The 17242-nt window shown below is 40.7% G+C and overlaps 2 protein-coding genes across 2 annotated transcripts in view; one reads left to right on the top strand and one right to left on the bottom strand.

Annotated features, from left to right (window-relative positions):
• LOC134210733 (armadillo repeat-containing protein 8-like) overlaps positions 1 to 3486 on the top strand; it is a 28912-nt gene extending 25426 nt beyond the window's left edge. Inside the window, 2 exon segments of the mRNA XM_062686971.1 lie at positions 1995 to 2152; positions 2919 to 3486. Of these exon segments, the coding sequence (XP_062542955.1) occupies positions 1995 to 2152; positions 2919 to 2964 (204 nt within the window). The 3' untranslated portion in view covers positions 2965 to 3486.
• Positions 3487 to 11007: 7521 nt separating this feature from the next.
• Positions 11008 to 12975, bottom strand: LOC134215017 (islet cell autoantigen 1-like protein). The gene is made up of 4 exons (XM_062694283.1): positions 12812 to 12975; positions 12224 to 12741; positions 11879 to 12136; positions 11008 to 11818 (listed from the first exon to the last, which is right to left on the bottom strand). Exons 1-4 carry the CDS (start codon positions 12873 to 12875, stop codon positions 11231 to 11233), a joined length of 1428 nt encoding a protein of 475 aa, XP_062550267.1. The 5' UTR covers positions 12876 to 12975; the 3' UTR covers positions 11008 to 11230.
• Positions 12976 to 17242: the final 4267 nt, after the last annotated feature.

Genomic DNA, 17242 nt, shown 5'->3' with positions numbered 1-17242 from the left:
TGCCATTCACCGTTGGGCTGCCTCCATCGGGTTTATTATGAACGCCGGAAAATGCATTCGGGGCCACGTTTGCCGGAGCCGTCACCAACTTACCGGACCTTCCATCAGACTCGGCCATGATCCCAAAACCGAACAGGAAAATCGTCCGCGTCCTTGGAGTGGACATCGATCGCCGATTAACCTTCGTTCCACACTTCCGGGCTGTTATAAAGTGTCCTGTAAGTCCCGGATTAGTTTGATGAAAACCCTGGCCAAAAACATCGGACTAACAACAGACACACCAGTTTAATTATGGGCCAGGCGATTCTAGATAGTCGTCTACTCTACGGCCTGTAGCTAACCAGCTCTGCGCGGAGCAACCTGTTGACTGTCCACTCCCCGGTTTTCAACAATTATGTTCAGTTGGCCTCTGGACTGCTTCCTTCCACGCCAGCAGAAGCCGCTTGTGTTGACGCCGGTATCCTCCCCTTTCGACACCGAGTCCTAATGGCTATCTGCAGTACTTCTTTTGCGGCTGCCACCTCAGGGGAGTGCAGGATCCCTCTCCTCGACGAGGCTGACCGGATCTTGCGAAACGTGGCCGGCACTAGTCTCCCCCCAGTGGCGAGGGTCCACTGGCACGGAGCAAAAAGCTGGCTAATGCCTCCTGCCAGGGTCGACCACACCATAGCCACCCGGTTTAAAAGTGGGAAAAATACAGACGAGTTGAGAAGATCGTTCCTAGAACTGTTGGGAACACGATTTCAGAACCATAAAATCCGATTCACCGATTCAGTCTCCAGCCGCGGTGTCGGTTTTGGAGTTTCCGGTTCCGGTTTAAATAGATGGAACAGTTTAGCTAGTCAATGCAGCATCTGCTCGGCTGAAGCTGCTGTTATCTTCGTCGCAGCCACAGTTCGGCCAACAAATCGATCGCAATCTTTACAGATCCAGCTAGCGTCGTCGCTGCTCTCCAGAGCGACAGTCCTAGACACCCTTGGATCCAAGGAATACTGGCGGCTATAGCACCGAATACTAGTCTCGCCTGGATCTCCATTGTGGCATCAGGGGAAACGTCGAAGCCGATGCTCTAGCAAGCGTTGGGCACGAAGGTCTTCTCTACACCCGCTCCGTCTCGCTGGTCGACGTTAAAAAGTGGACAAAAAGTGTTGTCGGCCAGAACTAGGCGCGGATTTGGAGTAGCAACCACACACGATCCCTAAGGAAGATCAAAGGCTTTACTGGTCCATGGAGGGAACTGACTTCCCAGGAAAAGCAGGAGATCGTATCGAGGTTACTGACCGGTCATACAAGGGTCTCCCACAACTTTGGTGGAGGCCCTTTCCCACCTCAATGTGACCTGTGTTGAGTAAGAAACAGCGTGGAGCATTTCACCTGTAGATGCCCTAAATACGAATTCCCTAGGGAACTTTATGGGATCCCAGGCAGCATTAGAGAAGCTCTAGGCGACGACGAAGCCAGAATGGCAGCTCTCTTGTTTTTTGAAGGCTGCCGGGCTCTATTACCAAATATAGGACCCCCGAACACCTTTTCCGGGAATAAGATCCTCTGTCGAGGCGAACGGGCTTTCCCCGAGTATAAGTCCCACCCCCTAAGTGACATACTGTTCAGCTTAGGGGGCTTCAGTCTACTCCTCTATTTTTCAGCCTTATTTTACACGACATTCTGCCACGTCTTCGAATTTTTTTCACCTTTTTCACCAAGGTTTCAAGAGAATACCTATTCAAGCAAGATGGCTCCTCCAAAAAATTCCGGGCTCTGAAATTGCCATTTTACCACACATTTGGCTTTCGAACTTTTCCATGAAAGGACTGAACGATCCTATAGCGTCCATTAAGGCAGTAAACGGCTGAAAAATATGAACCAAAGTATAGGCAGACCCCAACATAGCCCACATCCTTCAAACCTGAAATTGTATGAATATCATTTACATATTAGATTTTCTCATGCAAATGACTCATAAACAATAATCTACATGGATTTCTTCTCTGCAGGTCGTATCCGACAACAAGCTCCAAATGGGTGCCGTATTTGTGGTGAGAAACCTGATGGAGAAAGGCGGCCGACAGAAGATGCTTCGTGAGTCGGGCATCCTTGAGAACCTAGAGCAGTTACTACACATGACACCCCGAGAATCGCAGTTCTACGAAGAGTAAGTATGAATATCACGAACACGAGTTTATCAGTTTACGTTATTCTTCTTTCGTTTGTAATTTTCGATACAATAGTTGAAGAGATTGTACTGATTTATAATATAATTATACATAAAGGTAGAAACCCAAAATATGGAAAGTTTATCTTCTAATCACATTTTTGTGTCGCTGGTGACCTCGTGTACTTATGCTCACTGCCGCCAACTCGTTCCCAACAGAGAAATTTCAAGACGTTTCGTGGCGTTGAATTCTACTTACTTTGTATCTTCGGTTGCATATTAGTCGTCGTCATACCATGTTGACCACCTATGAACAGTGTTGAGAAATGTTGTTGCGGTTTTATGGGACTAACGTACTTCAAAAATTATTTACAATTCGGGAATTTTTTATGAACTTGACGTGCTTAAAGGGTCCGTTTAATTTTGTCTATTACATAATTGTTCTGAATACAAAGTGAGAGACGTGAGAACGAAATTACATAAATGTCACAAAATGTCGTGACAATAAGCCCATTTGAAATTAATTTGGCTCGCACGCCACTGGAATGTAGTTCTCACTAGCGAACCTGGTGGTGGAAGGCACGCTTTACTGAACAACGAGCATTAGACATCAGCGCATGCTTTGGTACTGCGTCGCTCACGTGGTGCCCCATATTTGAACACAATGCAAACTCGTCTGTTACAATCCTATAGTGAAATAAATGAATTTCTCTATTTTCCTTTCTCTCTGTTTCTCTTCCACCCAATGGATTGCTACATCACACAGCATACGGCAGGAGATTCTAAGGTTCGACTTCTCGGACGACCACTGAAAGATCACAGCCCTGGCGATCGCAAATGGGGGCACAGATGGGCCCTATACCTGCCTACCTGGTGGAGTCTGTTTGGGAGCAGTGATTATTTCGATGGGAATTATTCCTATGCTCCCCCCTTCCCTATAAAGTGTTTTATGATTGTTGACCAACAGTTACGAATTGTTTTGTTTATGCTTGTGTGTGTGCATGTGCGTGTTTGTTGTGTGTAGGTGCGCTGGTGAGTGTGTGACAAGTGCGAAAGGTGATATCGTATAATTTTGACCATTTTGTTGCTGCACTACACCGCGTACGTTTACATTTTTATAAATCCGTATGACAATTGTTTAGTTTTCCTAATTTTGCTTGCTAATTCTACCTCTTTACAAACTCGTGGTAATTATATAAGAAGAGAAGTAGTAGACGTGGTTGACTTCATTCGACCATTGAGTGCGTTCTGAGTGAACATAATTTACAGTAACAAGGAAGGAACAATAGTGAGTTTGGATTCCTATAAGTGGCTCAATAAACCATGCATCTAAATTCGTGTACATTTTCATTGCGAGGCAAGCAACTACTGGATATAAGGACTGCAGAGTTTTGTTAAGTTTATCCTAGTTTTATTTATTTATTCAGTCAAGTGTGAATGGCTTGGTAACTTGAGGGGCTCGAGAGATGCGAAATCAAACGAACACGTATTTCGTTGCACAGCTTTTAGGTTTGTTTTATCTTCTCAAAAATGCTTACATATTCCTTTTGCATGGAAGAATAAAAAAAAAGTTGATTTCGTATTATGACAGATGTAATTTAGCGCCCTCGGCAATGCTATTTGATAAAAAAAAACACATAAAGTACACTGTTGTACATATAAGTTAGCACTTTTGAGATTATGATTGTAAATATTTGGCTAAGATTTGACCCAGAAACTGTGTCTGGGAAAACGAGTCCTTACGAACCTGTGAAAATCGATAGGAATAAGGCACAGTAAGAGATAACAAAATTCCATCATCATGAAACGCATAAGAACTGATTGAGAACCACTATAGTAATGGAAAATGAGATCGAGAGAAAGAGACCGAGTGAGAGAGAAATATGGACAGGATCTTCCAGTGCAATGGAAATAAAACTATTAGGCATTATAGTGTGTAGCGTCAGAACGCATTTATGCATACGAAGTTTATAGCTAACAATCAACCATCAACAATTGTAACACCTCGAAACAGGACTGCAACTTTGGTTTGCTTCGCGCAATGACGATGCCAAAATCTCCTGAGAACGATGGTTTACTACAACTGGCATATAATAAAGGGTGGCCAAAGGGCAACTTGAACGAAATGAAAGTTTGTCTATGTTAATCCGCGACCAGGGATAAGCGAGGAAAAAAAAAGAAAGAAAACTATATAGGTCTTATAAAATTAAAACCATGAGTCTTTTCGTATGTTATATCACATATCCATTGCTTTCCATTATTGTTGTATCTTTCCGCCTTTCTCGTACATATTGGGGGTGAGAATGGGTCATCGCTCTCACCGACAGTCTGGAGGTCGGATAACGAAATCGTTCTTATAACTTAGTCTACTTGCCCTCAGATACATTTAATATTTTACAAGCATTCTAATAACTTGAAACAATGACCCATTGTCATCAACTATGGCGGTACCTACAGGAATGTTCCCTTCAAAATCAAATTTTAATAGTCCCGGAGATCCATAATGTACTGGGGTCGCGTTTTACGAGGATTTTTCGAATTAACGCGGAACGAATTCTCCGCGTAAAACCCGACTACAATCTATTATTACTTGTTCAGACTTATAAGAGTGGCCTCTGTAGTACATAAAAGTCGTCTTCATTCAGCTCGGTCTATGGATGCACGTCGCCAACCACGCAGTCCATCGTTATCCATCTGATTGACCAATCTTCTACGTGCTTCTTCCACCTCGATTTCGTCACCACTGATGCAAGTTCGCGGTGGGTGGCTCACATTGTCTTCTCTTGAACCTTTTCCTATCAAGTACTTCGTCTTCGACGTGTTGATGACTTGTCCGGTCAGCTTAGCTTTCCTCTTCAGTCTGATGTATAGGCTTCCTCCATCTTCTCAATATTCTTAAAGAAACCAAATAGCTGTACGGACTAATTGAAAATTGCTGTTCCACTTGTGTTAATACTTGCTTTTCGTATTAGCCATTTTAAAGCGATGTTGAGTAGCAGACACGAAAGACCATCACCTTGCCGTAAGCCTCTACGCATTTCAAAGGGACTCGAGAATGCGCCTGAAACTCGAAATTCGCACATCACCCGATCAACTCATTAAGTTACAAATACAACAGGCTGTTAGAAATCACAGTAATCGAGTTAATTGTTAACAAGCGTAGCAACCAATGAGTTATTGACACTCCTTCTCTATTCGTTAATTTTTGTCATTCGCATTTAAACCCTCAACCAATATAGAAGTCCAATAAATATTAATTAAGCTGTTTGACCCTGCGTTAGTATCAATTATTCAAAGGTTATGGGCGATGCACGTAAGGAGGTTGCCGTATACGGCATTCCCCAGTTCAAGGGTACCGACTATGAAAATTGGAAGTTCCGGGTTGAAAAATATCTGAAGTCCGTTAGTCTGTCCGGGCATTCATGGTAGACAGAAGAGAAGCTCGAAACAGCAGGCCTGGTAGCGGGTCACTTTTTAGTGACTTGGTCACTAAAAAGTCTCTTTTTTCGACCTCAAGTCACTAAAGTAACTTTTTCTCGCAAAAAGTCACTATTTTCAACTATTTTGAAACTATTGACCAAGATTGTTTATAAAGCTTTATGTATTGATCGGATGATTCTTTGCTCATGGCGGAAATGAAATTACGGATCTTGGAAAATTTAATTCGCTGCTCTTATTGGCATTTCACCAGTAGCTAATTGAAGGTGTTTTACGTCACAATTTATAAATTGGTATACAGTCATCAAGTCCTGTCCGGCAAGAAGACCTGTCGATTTCAAGTTTTTTTTTCTCAAACTCAATCTTTATACAGTAGGGAAAGGTGATCGTTATGTGGCGAGTTATTTTTTTGATTGACAACCTTATTTGCTCTATTATTTTCTGTGTTTTGATCCTCCTAAAGATGTTTTTTAGTGACCACGCAAAATTCGAAGAACTTCTCCCAATAATGACCAAATGTTATCATTTTTTCGCAGCACATATTTATAAATAAGCTTAATGATCTTCATTGATAAAAATGCATTGATAACAAATACATTCTACGATTCTACCACAATTTCAGGATTTATTGGATTTTTAGTTGTTGCCTCAATTTGAGAAGATTTGATCACTCATTAATCATCCATACAAAAAAAATCTAAAAAATTCAAGAAATTTTTTTTTTTCAATTCTTTGTAATTGGAAAGATGTAATGAGGGGTTTGCTCTAAAAAAAAATTATATATATTATAAATAAAAATATAAAAAAATAGATATCATAGAAAGGAGATCAAGTCTCCCCAATTTTGAAGATTGCATGCGCTGTCGAATTCCATAGCAAAAATCGTTCATGAATACGCACAGCAAGTCGGAAAATCTGCGTATTTTGGAGGAAAAATATTTAAAAGTTCAAAGCGCATGGTCCTCATTACAAGCAGGAGGTCGAGCGTTCAATCCCAGGCTCGTTGTACATGAATGTTCACAAGTTTCATTTCGTTTTCTACCAAAACGATCCGTACTGTTATTCCTGTCGCACTAAAAATTCCAAAAACTTCCTCGGCACCAGTGACAAATCGTAGAATTCTCTGCATCTTTCTAAAGTAGGTTTTCAACCAATCCAATGATCGCAGATCGCAGATTTTCGCCGAGAAATCCTTTTTGCGAAAGAAAAACAGGTTTTATGAGTGATAACCATATTTCGCTCATTTCCAGTGGCGTAAAAATTTTATTTGCTTGCAAGACTACTCATAGTTTTGAGTAGTCTTGCTTTTAACTGATATTGAGCATAAGAAAATTATTTTGAGCTTTTTAGTGGAATGTCTTCACTTGTCATAAGACGAGTTAATACAATCCCATTGAATTCCACCACTTAATTGTATCTTGACAGATACGTATTTCGACCTCAACAGTAAGGCCGTCTTCAGTGTCTCGTACTTGACTCGACTTTAGTCAAGTACGAGACACTGAAGACAGCCTTACTGTTGAGGTCGAAATACGTATCTGTCAAGATACAATTAAGTGGTGGAATTCAATGGAATTGTATTAACTCGTCTTATGACAAGTGATATTGAGCAGAATTTCCGTGGGGATAAAAGAGAGGGCAATACAATTTTACTTAGTCACTGATTAGAAAAAAAGTTAGCGTGTACGATTTTCGTTTCTCTTCTGAGTTTCTTTTAATAGAAAAGAGTGGTGAGGGTGGTGAGTGAAAGATGTTTTCCGCCACAAATTACGGAAAAATTATTCTCCTTCGAGGGAAAACGCTTGATTTCGTCTCATCGAACTTGTAACTGAAATTGGAAGTCACTATTTGGTCACTTTTTCAGCAACTGAAAGTCACTTTTTGGTCCCTTTTTTCGTCAGCTTTGGTCACTAAAGTCACTATTTTGAGTGGCTTCGGTCGCTATCAGCCCTGAAACAGCGATGAACGAAAGAAGCTGATATTCAAGCTTGACTCTGGTGCCAGCGACCATCTTGTCAACGAGAAGAATTGCTTCAATCGCTTGGTCAAATTGAATCATCCTATAGTGATAAATGTTGCTAAGGATGACGAATCCATTCAAGCTTGGTACAAAAGCTGTATTTCTAGATTTAACAACATGTGTGTGCAAGTTACTATCAATGATGTTCTATATGTACCTAACCTGCGAGCGAATCTAATTTCTGTTAAGAAGTTGACCAAAGCAAATATCAAGGGAACGTTCGATAAAACAGTTGCGAAAATGGAACTTGAAGGCGAAGTAATCGGAGTATGCCCACTACGCATACGGAGAGATTTCTATGAACTTGACGTTTATTATGAATACGGAACAGCAAACTTATGTGAAGTTAATCATGTGAACCTCTGGCATCGGAGGCTAGGACACCTAGGAAGCAGCAGTATGAAAACACTGACACTGACAATCTGTTCCACAATCTGGAGAAAAAGAATTTTGTGAACCATGCATATTTGCGAAGCAGTGTAGAGAACCATTCAAGGGCACCCGGGTGCGTGCGAAAAGGCCATTGGGTGTCATTCGGGTGTATGCGGCCCTATAACACTAACTGCATGGGACGGTTCGCGCTACTTTGTATCCTTCATGGACGATTATTCACACTTTGCCGTAGTGTACATGCTGAAAAGAAAGTCACAAGTGTTCGAAAATTTTTGAAACTTTGAGTCAATGGCAACTGTTGCCACGGGATTTCAAATATAAAAAATGACTGTCGATCAAGCTAGTGAGTATTTTTCAAAAGTTCAAAAGGATTTCATGAAACGCATCAAAAGGCATTCAAGTAGAACCAACCGTAAGTTATACTCCACAGCAAAATGGAGTGTCGGAACGGTTCAACCGAAGGTTCGTGCTATGCTGACGGAGTCTTAAGTTCCGAAAAGGAACGAAGCAGTATTAGCATCAGAATACTAATTGAACAGAAGCCCGACGAGCGCATTGGATAGTCTTTGGAAGTAAAGCGTTCGCCTGAAGACCGTCTCAATTGCGGAAGAAACTGGATTCGAAGAGTCGAGCAGCTGTAATGGTAGGATATGCACCGAGTGGATATCGCTTGTGGAATACAGTAGATAGAAAGTTGTTCATCGCAAGAGATGTTAAGTTCAATGAAAACTGTTTCCCTTACGCTGGAAAAGACGATAGTTCACAGTCCCATTGGTAGTTGTTCCGTTTGATGTTGACGATGATGTTTTAGAAGCTGCTGAACTGAAGCCCCTGCTGTACACATAATTGATTATCAAGGTGTTCAAGATTATCATGATCCAGATGTTGAATCTGTTGCAGAAGTTGATGTGATGGAAGTAGATGACAATGAAAATATGGATTCTGATCGTATCCCAATAGTCCATCCGCAACCTGAACAAGATGAACATTTATTAAGGCGCCCTGAACGGGACAGAAAGGTTCCGGGTAAATGGATAGATTATATCGTTGGCAGAATCTTCATTGCCCAAAGTACTCCTGTCTCAACACTCGAGTATCCATTTCTTGATCCACCTCAAACGTATAAGGATGTCTACGGACGTTCAGATGAAGACCATTGGCGAAATACAATTGAAGGCGAACTGATGTCTCTCAAAACTAATAAGGTGTGGCGCTTGGTAGAATGTCCAAAAGGTGTAACCCCGTTGAAGTCAAAATGGATTTTTCGTTTCAAGGAGAATGAAAATTAACTATCTGTCCGTTACAAAGCTTGATTGGTCGCAAAAGGCTTTCTGCAACAGTCTGGACAAGATTATGCACAAACATATGCTCCTGTTGCAAAGTTGGTCACCATTCGTACAGTGCTTGATGTTGCTGTTCATAGGAAGCTCCACATTCATCAACTCGATATCAAAACAGCATTTCTTCACGGTGAACTAAAGGAGGATGTGTACATGGTAATTCCAGATGGCATAACTGCGAAACAAAATCAAGTTTGCAAGCTAGCAAAATCCCTCTATGGCTTGAAGCAAAATCCGAGATGCTGGAACGAGAAATTGAACGATTTGCTTATCAGGATTGGATTCAAGCATTCCAGACATGACTACTGTTTGTATGTGAAAAGCACCGAGACTGGAACTACATACGTGATTATCTATGTTGACGATTTGCTGTTAGTTGGAGATGATTATGTTGAAGATAGAAAACAGAAAGTTTTATCAAATGAATTTAAAATGTCAGATTGTGGCACTGCCAAACATTTTCTGGGAATCAAGATAACGTACAATCGAGACGATGGCATAATGGAATTATCACAAGAAGCAGGAATCGATCGAGTTTCAACAAAGTTTGGATTAGAAAACTGCAATTCCGTCAAAACACCGATCGAAAAGATTACAATGCAGCAAGACTCTAAAGAATGTGTTGATCGTCCCTATCATGAGCTTCTGGGAAGCTTGATGTATACAATGCTATGTGCTAACAAAAACCTACTGAAGTTCGTTGGCAGATGCTAAAAAGAATTGTACGCTATTTGAAAGGTACTAAATCAATGAAGCTCAAGTATCAACGTAAAATGAGTGAATCGCCTCTTGTCGGATTTGCTGATGCTGATTGGGCCTCGGACACGATTGACAGGAAGTCAGTAAGCGGTTACTTGTTCAAAGTGTAGGGATCATCCGTATCCGGGGCAAGTAAGAAGCAGCAAACCGTCGCAACTTCATCAAGCGAGGCTGACTATATTGCTTTAATCGCTGCAACATCTGAAGGATTATGGCTTAAAGGTATACTGGAAGATTTGAAGGAAATAGAAGAGAAGGACTCGTTCATCATTTTTGAAGATAACAGAGGAATGCAAACGCGTGAAACATATCGATATCAAGCACCACTTCATAAGAGACCACATCAATAACGGTACACTTGAAGTCGAAGCTGTTAACACCACTGACCAGTTGGCTGATATATTCACGAAAGGCTTAGGTGCCCGCCAGAGTAAACGCGACGCGACGTGCGATGCGACGCGACGCGACAGTGCAATTTGACAGCCTGTTGGTGATGATTGTTATTCTTTTACGTGAGTCGCGTCGCGTCGCATCGCACGTCGCGTTTACTCTGGCTTCACTTTTAGAATCTGGATGTTTGCAGATGCTGAGATCTAGCATAGGATTAGCCGATTAAGACGGATGTTAGAAATAGCATTAATCGAGTTAATTGCTAACAAGCGTAGCAACCAAAGAGTTATTGACACACCTTCTCTATTCGTTAATTTTTGTCATTCGCATTTAAACCCTCAACCAATACGGAAGTCCAATAAATATTAATTAAGCTGTTTCACCCTGCGTTAGTATCGCGCCTGTTATCCACCATTACGATAGAAGGGTGTCATGCAGGCCACCGGATTCAACAATAGAGATATGTTTTTCACAATGTGTATGCTTGGCGAGTACTTATTTTAGTATTACACATTCACGCGATTTTTATTGATTTCCATTAGTGAAGCACGTGATAGTTGTACATACATTCAAAGAAGCTTATACATATGATTAATAAAAAGAACATCGCATAGTCCTGCGAGCTCATCACCATCGTAATCTATCGGAATCATAATTAGATAACACAATGCATAGTAATAACATCTTGATTCTGCGAGTCGTCATTCATCATATACTCGGTTTGATTTTGCCACCCAACTAAGCCGCCAAACTGTTGTTGGGCACATCAGCCTTGGACGGAATTGCGTCCGGATTGGAAAGCGGATCCAACTCGGCGAACAGCTGGTACCATCCGGAGAGATCCTTACCCGTCTTGCCATCTTTGTGAGATTTCTTCGCATCCGGCGCATGACCAGATGCTACCACTCCATTCGCGTTGGAACTCCTGGGGATGCGGGACAGTATAGTTTCAAACATGTCACGTGATGTCTTCTCGGACTTCGGATTCATCGGTGCAGGGAACTGCTCGAGATCGGAAATGTGATCCAAGGTGGACGGTATGATGGTTTCCGGATTTGTGAGCAAAGTCGATGGCATGAACGGAGCCGGCGAGGAAAGGAAGTCGGAAAATTCATCGTCCATGGTTAGACCGAGTAGGTCTGCAGAAGCCGAAGTTGGGTCAGTTCGGGATTTCAGTTCGTTGTTAAGGTCAAGCTGAGGAATGTCCGACAGAAGGTTTGTTGCCGCAGGATTTTCCGAGAGAAGTTGATCGTCATCATCCGGATTGAAACTTGTCGGTTTAGCTTCATTTGGCTTCTTTTCGACATCTTCGTCTTTGAATTCGTCCTGCGAACAATTGATAGATTAGATTACAATTTTTTGGATTTTGAAAATAAATAATTTCACCTGAAAGAACAGCATTTGATCATCGTCTGCCGGTTTGTCCACTTGGTCCTGACCTTCTGTTTCCTCCTCCTTGGTATTGGGGTTCGCTTGAGTGAGTTCCTTTAGAATGGAAAAGTTGTAGTGCGGGTCCTTTGAGAGGCTCTTTAGTGCTGTTTTGTATGTTTCGTTGCTCTTCTTCGCAAACTGAAGCATCGAGTTCTGATAGCCCACCAACGCGTGGGAGAACATGTTGCATCTAGCAGCTGCTAGCAGATCAATCTGTAACCAGTCGCTCATTAAAAACATTTTTCGTAGAGGAAGTCAATTCGATATTATTTTTAAATATTGTTGAAGGTTTTCACCTACCTTCTCCAAACAATCCAACGAGTACTTGTCGAACTTCGTCTTGGCCGTCTTAACGTGTCGCTGCGCTTTGCGAAATTTTTCCAGTCCCCTTCCAGTGTCCGGATCCAGCTGTATGCTGACTGATTTCATCCAGCTCAGCGCCGCCCGGTACTCGGTGCGTTCCCGTTCCATCTGTTGGAGTGTCTTCTGGGTATCCACCACGGCACGCCCCTTGAAGGTTTGCACGTCATGATGCAGTCGCAGCAAAGGCACCCGAATCGTAATACGCTGCTGACCACAGTAGGAGATTGCCTTGCCCGTGTTGGACATCAGTTTACCCGTGGTGGGACATTCCTTGCTGACCTCGCGCAGGAATTTTCCCAACGAGTTTTCCTCCTGAGCTAGTATGCATACCCTTTCCTGATATTGGTCGATGATGCGGTACAGTTGCCGAGAACTGTCCGCCACCGATTGGAATAGCTCAATTTTCGCGTCGAGCTCTCCATCAGAAGCGACTATATTTTCATCCTCTTTTGAGCCTAAACCGAAAACAGAGAATGTCGTCATTAGAGCAGTGCGAGTACATATTGCAAGTTACACCACGCCTACCGAGCTTCCGTTGGACCGCCTTTTTGGTGACCCAAAATTGATGCTGGAATTCGGACTTCAACATTTTAAATCGAGGCAACGACAAAGCAAAATTTTGAAAAAATAAACGGAAAAGCAGGAAAACTTCTCACAGGTGAACTTCTGTGCCTTCCTGTGTGTTGTATTTTGACAACTCAAGAAAGGGAGTCATTTATCGATTTTCCAGCCTTCTGTACAACTGGAACGGTGGATGACATGGGTGAGAAAAACCTTCCCCTTGTTATCACACTTTGGTAGGACGAAACACGTGCGCAGAAGCACCGCTTTACGATAAGAATTTGAACATTTGTATCCACTGTTGTTGATTGATTGACCGTTAGTTGAACATTTGCTATTCTCATGCTTTATGATGCTCAATAACCTAATTTAGAATAGAATAGACCACATCAGAAGATTGCAAGGAATAATCTATATAATAGAATTGAGAATAATATTTGTAAATAAATTACGAATAGAAAATAATATTACAGAATAAAATTAAGTGAAAAAGGTATGTAGGTAGGTATACCAAATAAGTTCAGAATAAATAATAAAATAGGTTCCGATTTAAAAACAAATTTGTGATTTTGTACGCATAATTCGTACATTCCCTAAGATCACGAAGAAATATTCCTTTGAGTAAAAAAATAAACTGGAAGGTTATTTGTATTTTCTTTCTTATTTATTCTGTGTTATTATTTCTTCCTAGGAGCCCTCCTTAGCCGTGCGGTAAGATGCGCGGCTACAAAGCAAGACCATGCTAAGGGTGGCTGGGTTCGATTCCCGGTGCCGGTCTAGGCAATTTTCGGATTGGAAATTGTCTCGACTTCCCTGGGCATAAAAGTATCATCGTTAATGTGACCAGACGTCCAGACGCGTTTCGCGGGACGCTGCATTTTTCAACTTCGTTTTACAAACTTATTGCAATCCATACAGCCTTACAAATATTTTTCTAATTTTTTTTGGGCCAAAATCTATGCGAAATGCACTTTTGGAGGAACCACTTTCAAGCCAGTAACCCAATCCAGACAGGCGTCCCGCGTTTCGCAGGACGCTTGCTGGTCACATTAATCATCGTGCTAGCCTCATGATATACGAATGCAAAAATGGTAACTTGGCTTAGAAACTTCGCAGTGAATAAATGTGCAAGTGCTTAATGAACACTAAGCTGCGAGGCGGCTCTGTCCCAGTGTGGGGATGTAATGCCAATAAGAAGAATAAGATTATTTCTTCCTTTTCTAAATACATTTGTGCAATTTTGTGTTTGAGCATGAGCTGTACATTTCGTAGTTGCTACTCTATTAATGAACGGAACAATCGTAATTGCACTGGGAACCAATGCGGATTTGCTTTTTCGTTTAATTTCAATAAATATAATTATTGATTATTATAAGATTATTCAACAGATTCAACATAGACGGAGGCAAACTTTGTCTCATTTTAGGGCGTAATTGCCTGACGAAAATTCCTGTCGGAATACCACCTCTGGCATCTTGTTAAAGGAATTTGCTCCAGCGTATTTTTAACGATATATCAAGCATAATTTGAAGTCTTATTACGTCCTCAACGTTAATTACATGACCGCATTTTAACCAAACGTATTATTTTGTACTATATTTTGTACTTTTAGAAACCTGAGATATTGACCATGTGCCAAGCGATTCGGTTGGAATGTAAATTAAGCGTTGGTAACAGTAACAGGAACTGCACTTTTCGCCTTTCTCATATACAAAGTATACTTATGTTAAGGTATGTTAAGGCAAAAGGATCACTCCAAAACCGAATTTATGATAGAAGGCTCGGATACCCATAGTGTTATATATACCAATCGACTAAGCATTATCCTATTTGGTCCTTGCAATCGACACGGAATGCGGTCTAGTTATTTGTTATTCACAATTTGCTCGGTTGGTCATTGCGTTCCAGAATTAATAAAAAAAAACTTTGTTTTTTGCCAATAAGGTCCCAATCCATTGAACAAAAAAAATTCAAAATCGATCAAGAATTTTTTTTAACACATACGACGTTAAAGGTATTTACACTCCAATATTTACACACATTCCCGTTACAATATGTGTATGGCTGCCATTTGGCCCCGTTTGGTTGGTTTTATTGTTTCCATCGTTTCCACCAATGGCACGTCGTGTTGTGCATGGTCCCGAGTTTCCATTCATAATTCGAAACAAAGCACGAAATTACAAAAAAGCATAACTTTTACGCGACAATGGCAACACTGTATTTAGCAATGACTAGGGGTGTTTTTTTTATAGATACAATCATTTTGTCGATTTATCTCGTATTGAATAAATTGACCTTTTCCGTCAACATTTTTATTCGCTTAATTGGCGCTTTGATGATGCATGAAGAAGAAGAAGCAGAAAGATGATAATTGAAAAAATCTCGCTTAACTTTTCAAAAGGACCTAAGTAACATTTTTTCATGAATTAAATTAAGTCAATAAAGATTGTCGCTGTCCGGATCATCTTTTGGTGACGAGGATAGGGGGTCTATATGTCAAGTAAGGAAAAATATATACGATTTGACAGTTAGGTACCACACATGCTTCGAACAGCTACAATCTTTATCTGGTAACTAAAATATCTTGACAAAACCGACAAAACCGCATCAGATAAATACAGTCGCGATTCGCTGGTTGGAATTTTAATACTTGGGCCACTTTTTATTAGGGCCTCCGCTGGTTGGGTCATGGCCCAACTAAAAAGTAACCTTACGTCAGAATTTAATGTAAAACGGGTTTGAGCGTCTCTGGACATCATTTGTGATGTTCAAGTCGAAATACACGTGTTTAAATGGCTGTCAGTTGACCCAACTAAAAAAACGAATTCGTTAATTGAGTCGAGGTTGTGGCCCAACCAGCGAATCGCGACTGTAATTCATCTTTATAAATATTTATATAAAATGAATTTGCATTTCGTTTGGGGCAATATTTATAACTCACTAATGAGTGGACCGATTTGCAAGATTATTGCACTTGTCGATTCGTCTTGGGCTGCCAGCTGTGTTTAGATCATCTACAATGATGAACAAAAATTGATGCGTTTGATGGGGAAAAAATAGTAAAAAATACAAGGTTTCACAAATTCGGAAAAAAATCAGTTTTAATTGAAATCCAGAAAAAAAAATTCATTCGTCTCGCCTGAAGGGAAAAAAAATAGAATGCGTAATGTCTTTGCAAATCTATTGAATTAAACTTTACTCACTTACCCAATCTAAACTGAACAGAAATTTGCATACAGTCGCGATTCACTGGTTGGGTCGCAACCTCGACGCAATTAACGAATTCGGTTTTTTAGTTGGGTCAACTGACAGCCATTTAAACACGTGTATTTCGACTTGAACAACACAAATGATGTCCAGAGACGCTCAAACCCGTTTTCCGTGTTTACATTAAATTCTGACGTAAGGTTACTTTTTAGTTGGGCCATGACCCCATGAAAGTGGCCCAAATATTAAAATCCCAACCAGCGAATCGCGACTGTGGTTGTTTCGCTCTAAGGGAAACATATTGGTAATTTGACAATTTTTTGCAAGTGAAATAAAATTGAGCTTTTGTCTAGAAGTTCTTCTATGTGATGCATACGTGACAATTCCCTCTGGAAAGAAGTATTTTAATTTTCCTCATAGGAATGACATTTATTAACAGCCAGACCTTCGTTTTCAGGGCAAAAACATTATTTCTTTTTTGCATAAAAATTGAATTTCAGAAGTAAAAAGATGACTTGCAATAGAGATATTCTCCAAAATCCTCCATGTAGCGAATTCAATGTGCCTGTCTTAAAATTATGAATATCATCTCAGCCTAGACTCCAGCTAAAAATTGTGGCGGTGTTTTTGCATGGAATTATTATTTGGACATTATTTGGATTTTTTCCATCTGAAAGAATCCAGCTTTTTATTATAGCTACGGATCAACTATGGTAGTTCAATTTTGACACATGCTGTGTACAACCATTATAGCGTCGTTATAGTAGTCATTGGATCGTTTTAAAATGTCATATTTTGTCTCATTGTTTCTGTTTATATCCAAAGAAGAGTTGTTTCCAGTGAATAGGTATTCAAATTTTACTATATTTTTATTCAAGAAGCCTTATTATTTGATTTAAGTTATATTCAAGGTTAAAGAGACACCTATCCTGTTTCTTCGACATGCACGTCTAAAATGGATCTGGAACTTGATAGAATTCGATAATTCGATCTAAGTCAAGTACCATTCAAAATCGCTTCATAAAACAATGGCCCTGTTCAACGTTCTTGGTTCTCGGCTAAACAACAGGGACGTGCAAGGAGAAGAAAGAACCATTCGATGTAAAATGACCTTCCCATGGCTATGATCCTGACGTGTGTCTGCCATGAAGGCATCGAAGACATCAAGCCTCAGTGGCTGTACATTGA

The sequence above is a fragment of the Armigeres subalbatus genome, chromosome 2, assembly GCF_024139115.2.
Source record: "Armigeres subalbatus isolate Guangzhou_Male chromosome 2, GZ_Asu_2, whole genome shotgun sequence".
NCBI lineage: Eukaryota > Metazoa > Arthropoda > Insecta > Diptera > Culicidae > Armigeres > Armigeres subalbatus.
The sequence above is the reverse complement of the archived record's forward strand: the minus strand, read 5'-3'. Positions and strand labels throughout refer to the sequence as shown.